The 3895-nt window shown below is 44.0% G+C and overlaps 1 protein-coding gene across 1 annotated transcript in view; it reads right to left on the reverse strand.

The window, feature by feature from the left end:
* Positions 1-1238: 1238 nt before the first annotated feature.
* LOC142126983 (methylthioribose-1-phosphate isomerase-like) overlaps positions 1239-3895 on the reverse strand; it is a 3079-nt gene continuing 422 nt past the window's right edge. Inside the window, exons 2-5 of the mRNA XM_075194305.1 lie at positions 3686-3858; positions 3007-3183; positions 2133-2357; positions 1239-2057 (exon numbers count right to left, since the gene is read on the reverse strand). Of these exons, the coding sequence (XP_075050406.1) occupies positions 1936-2057; positions 2133-2357; positions 3007-3183; positions 3686-3858 (697 nt within the window). The 3' untranslated portion in view covers positions 1239-1935. The remainder of the gene's footprint in view (positions 2058-2132; positions 2358-3006; positions 3184-3685; positions 3859-3895) is intronic.

The following is a 3895-nucleotide window of genomic DNA, read 5'->3' on the forward strand; positions in this document are numbered from 1 at the left end:
TTTTTTTACATGTCCTTAAGTGGAGCAGCTCTAGTGGCGAAGTGGCTTACAAACCACCTGTAGTAATCTACTAAGCCTAAAAAGGTTCTTAACTGTGACTTTTTCTCTGGTCTTGTCCAATTTTTGACTGCCTCCACTTTGTCTAGCTGGGGTTTTACATGCTCTCGACCAACAATGTACCCCAAATATTTGGCTTCTCTCATGGCTATGGCACATTTCTCTGGGTTAGCTGTTAACCCTGCGGACCGTAATAAAGCTAAGACCGCCTTAACTTTGGCTAAATGTGATCCCCAGTCTGGGATATAAATCACTATATCATCCAAGTAAGCAGCTGCATAAGCTGTGTGAGGTCGTAGCAATTTATTCATAGCCCTTTGGAAGGTGGCAGGTGCCCCATGCAACCCAAAGGGTAGGACTTTATATTGATAGAGACCATCAGGGGTGGAAAATGCAGTCTTTGGCTTGGCCGTGGAAGTCAGGGGAACTTGCCAATAACCCTTTGTTCAGATGCATTGATGGTCCACCCCTACGGATGTACACATGTCATTACTATGGTGTGCCCTGGGTGATGCATCCCCACACTCGTGGGGACCCCGGGAGGTAACCAAGGTAGTACCAATAGGGTGGTATGCCCCATACAGGGTATGTCAAGGGCTATATGTAATCTGTGTATATACCATGCATGGATGCGCACTCCAATCAATATACTTGGCCACAAGGTGTTGTGTGGCCAGGAAATGGGAAATCCTGTTTGCCCGAAATTGGAGAGATCAAAGTCAAAATATGATGGACGGCTTTTATGGGAGGAATATGAGCACCTATATCACAGAATACGTCTCTCTACAAATTCTGGAACTCATAGTTTATCCAGATCCCTTAAGTCTTTTGATGGGGATGAGAGGAGGTTATTCCACTACTTGATGAATTGGAACATCGACTGTGAGCCAGGTCTTATCACCCCATATCAGTCACCTGACCTCACTAATGTTCTTGTGGCTTAATGGATGGAAATCCCTGTAGCCATGTTCCAAAATGTAGTGGAAAAAAGCCTTCCCAGGAGAGTGGAGGCTGTTATAGCAGCAAAAGAGGAGATCAACTCCATATTCATGAGATGTTCACCAAGTCCGTATGGATGTCAGGTTTGGGTGTCCACAATACTTTTTGCCATGCAGGGTATAATAAAAAGCTTTATTAATATATGTAACTTGCAGTCAGCAGCAAAATTATTAAACCCAAAAGTTTAACGAGCCATAAATCAGGATTAATCTGGGCCCCAACATGCAGAAAGGTTCAAATCCTCTGCAACAATAAAAATAGAATAATATTAATAAACAGCCCTGAGATTTCTTGATCAAAATAGTTTAGTTGGTTGTAGTTTTTTTTCTGCTTATTAAAATGGTAATCATGGGTGTTTTAATTTCCTAACTAATTAATAACCTAGACAAATCAAATGAATTAACCTTAGGAAAACCTCCCCTCTTTATCATTGAGGCAGTGTAGCACAATCCCAACCCTCCATGCTATGAGCTTTAAACATATACAGTCAGGAAATATGTAGTTAATACAGCACCTAGATACACAGGCGTTCAATGTTTTGAACAGGGCACAGCATTACATACACCTCTTGTCCTAGCTGCTGGAATACCTCGGACTGCCAAAGTTTTCCAGTACTGGGAGAATAGATCTCTGTTTCCCTTCCTATCGCCAGTATAACAGAATTATAAATTATGAACCCCTCAAATATCCCCACAAAAAATCCAGAAAGACCTGTTGGGTCCTGAGTGGAATTAGCATCAGTGCACAAAGTTGTATTATAGAACTTTCTTTGAGTGAGAGATTAGGAACCACTCAGTAAAGCATTCCGCATAAGCCCCCCGTGTAGCAGTCGAACACTGCATTGGTCCACAAAATGACACCGCTGAAAAGCAGAGAATGTTAAGGATTACGGCTCAGTCCATCTTTCAGCTCTTCCGGTTTGAAGACTCCATGCTCCGTGATTATTCCAGTGATCAGTTCATTGGGAGTGACATCAAAAGCGGGGTTCCAGACCTGAATACCTGGGAGGAGAAGGGCATTAGCATACCTAGTAATTTAATAAATAATTTCCCCCACTTTTCCCCCTAAGTACCCACCTGGAGCTGCCACGCGGACACCATTTATATCGGTCAGCTCGTGGCTGGGCCTCTCCTCGATCACAATGCTGGTTCCAGTAGGCAAGCTGAGGTCACACGAGGTGCTTGGCGCAGCCACGTAAAACGGGATTCCATGATACTTGGCAATGACGGCCAACTGGTATGTTCCAACCTTATTAGCGGTATCACCATTAGCCACCACCCGGTCGGCTCCCACCACAACAGCTGGGGACAGGAATGGAATTGGATGAGGGAAAGGCAATCAACTTGGTCTTGCTTTTCCTAAATGGGTATTAAAAATTGTAGTTGGGGCCAATAATTAATGAGTTTACATTGTTACAAAATATTTTTAATGAAAAAATGAAAAAGGGTAAAACTAGACAATGTCAAGGAAGTTTGTCTTTCTGTCAGCATAATAACACTGTAAAGTTTGTAAACCCACGTCAAGATCCAGACATTCGGCCTAACCGATAAACATCCACATTTCTGGCAACACACTTGTGGCTGAATTGGAAAAATTGTACCACTCTGTCCTTAGGCAGGCTGGATCCAATAAGGCCCAATCATAGCAGTGGGTAAACGACCACACATACACAGAGATGAGGTCATCGGACATTTGTTTTTTCAGGCCTTAAATGATTAAAATCCAGAAATAGATTTCAATTGTTCTTAGTGAAGCCCTCACGTGGCAATTTCAAGCCAATTTTGTCTAAATCACCCAAATTGTCTGACACAATTTCCCTGTGTGGGACCAACTCAAGAGATAGGAACAGCAACAGTCCCTTCAATCAGTGAGTGACACCAAAGAACCACAAGTCTCACCAATAACAAGGACAAAATGACTAAGAACATATTATGGTCATGTGCTACTTACCGTTGACCTGACGCTCTCTCATGGTGACTGCCGCCATGCTGTCTGTGATCAGAGTGGCTGGAATCTTCTCATATACCAACTCATACGCAGTGAGCCTGGAGCCCTGGTTATAGGGTCGGGTCTCTGTGCAGAAGACGTGGGACAGACGGCCAAGGGCGTGTAGGGAGCGCACCACACCTGCCACAAAGCCACAGATGATGAGAGGAGATAGGAAACATTAAACAACCCCACATAGGAGACGGTGTTAAGCTGTGCACACGTGGATAACATAGCAGCGCAGTGGGAGGGCAGAGAAACACAATTAATGTACAATTTGGCCCCACATGGAGTAAGCCAAATTGAACAAGAATCTTAACATAAAAAACACCTGTATAAAAAAGTACCAGCTGCTAGAACACTTTAAAATACATAATGGTGAAACACTCCGTTCATAAATAAAATTATATCAACTCCTAAATCAGTGCTCAACCAATAATGGAGCCAGTATGAGAGAAACGGGAGCGCTGGGGGTCTCGTGTGGTTAAAGGTGACTAGGGTCTGGGGAATGACAGATGGACACGTTTAAATAATGGATAGAGCACAGAAAGATCCTCCTCTCTGGAGGCGTGGATCTGAATTGTCAAGCAATATATTTACACCATAAAGCAAGCACAAAACGTCAACATAGGTCTTCTCTTACCCAGTGCAGTGCCATAGCCAGCGGTGGCCAGTGACCCCGTGTTGCAGTGAGTCATTATACCGACCCCACCCGTGATGCCTGTGGTCTGAAGGATGTGTTGTGCTCCTAGGTCTCCGATCATGCGATTGTCTTTGACGTCCTTCTCCAGAAGAGATTCTGCCCACTGGATGACACTGAGAGGAGAACAGAGAGTGCAGGGTTTGAGGTGGA

This window comes from Mixophyes fleayi, unplaced genomic scaffold (genome assembly GCF_038048845.1).
Source record: "Mixophyes fleayi isolate aMixFle1 unplaced genomic scaffold, aMixFle1.hap1 Scaffold_28, whole genome shotgun sequence".
NCBI lineage: Eukaryota > Metazoa > Chordata > Amphibia > Anura > Limnodynastidae > Mixophyes > Mixophyes fleayi.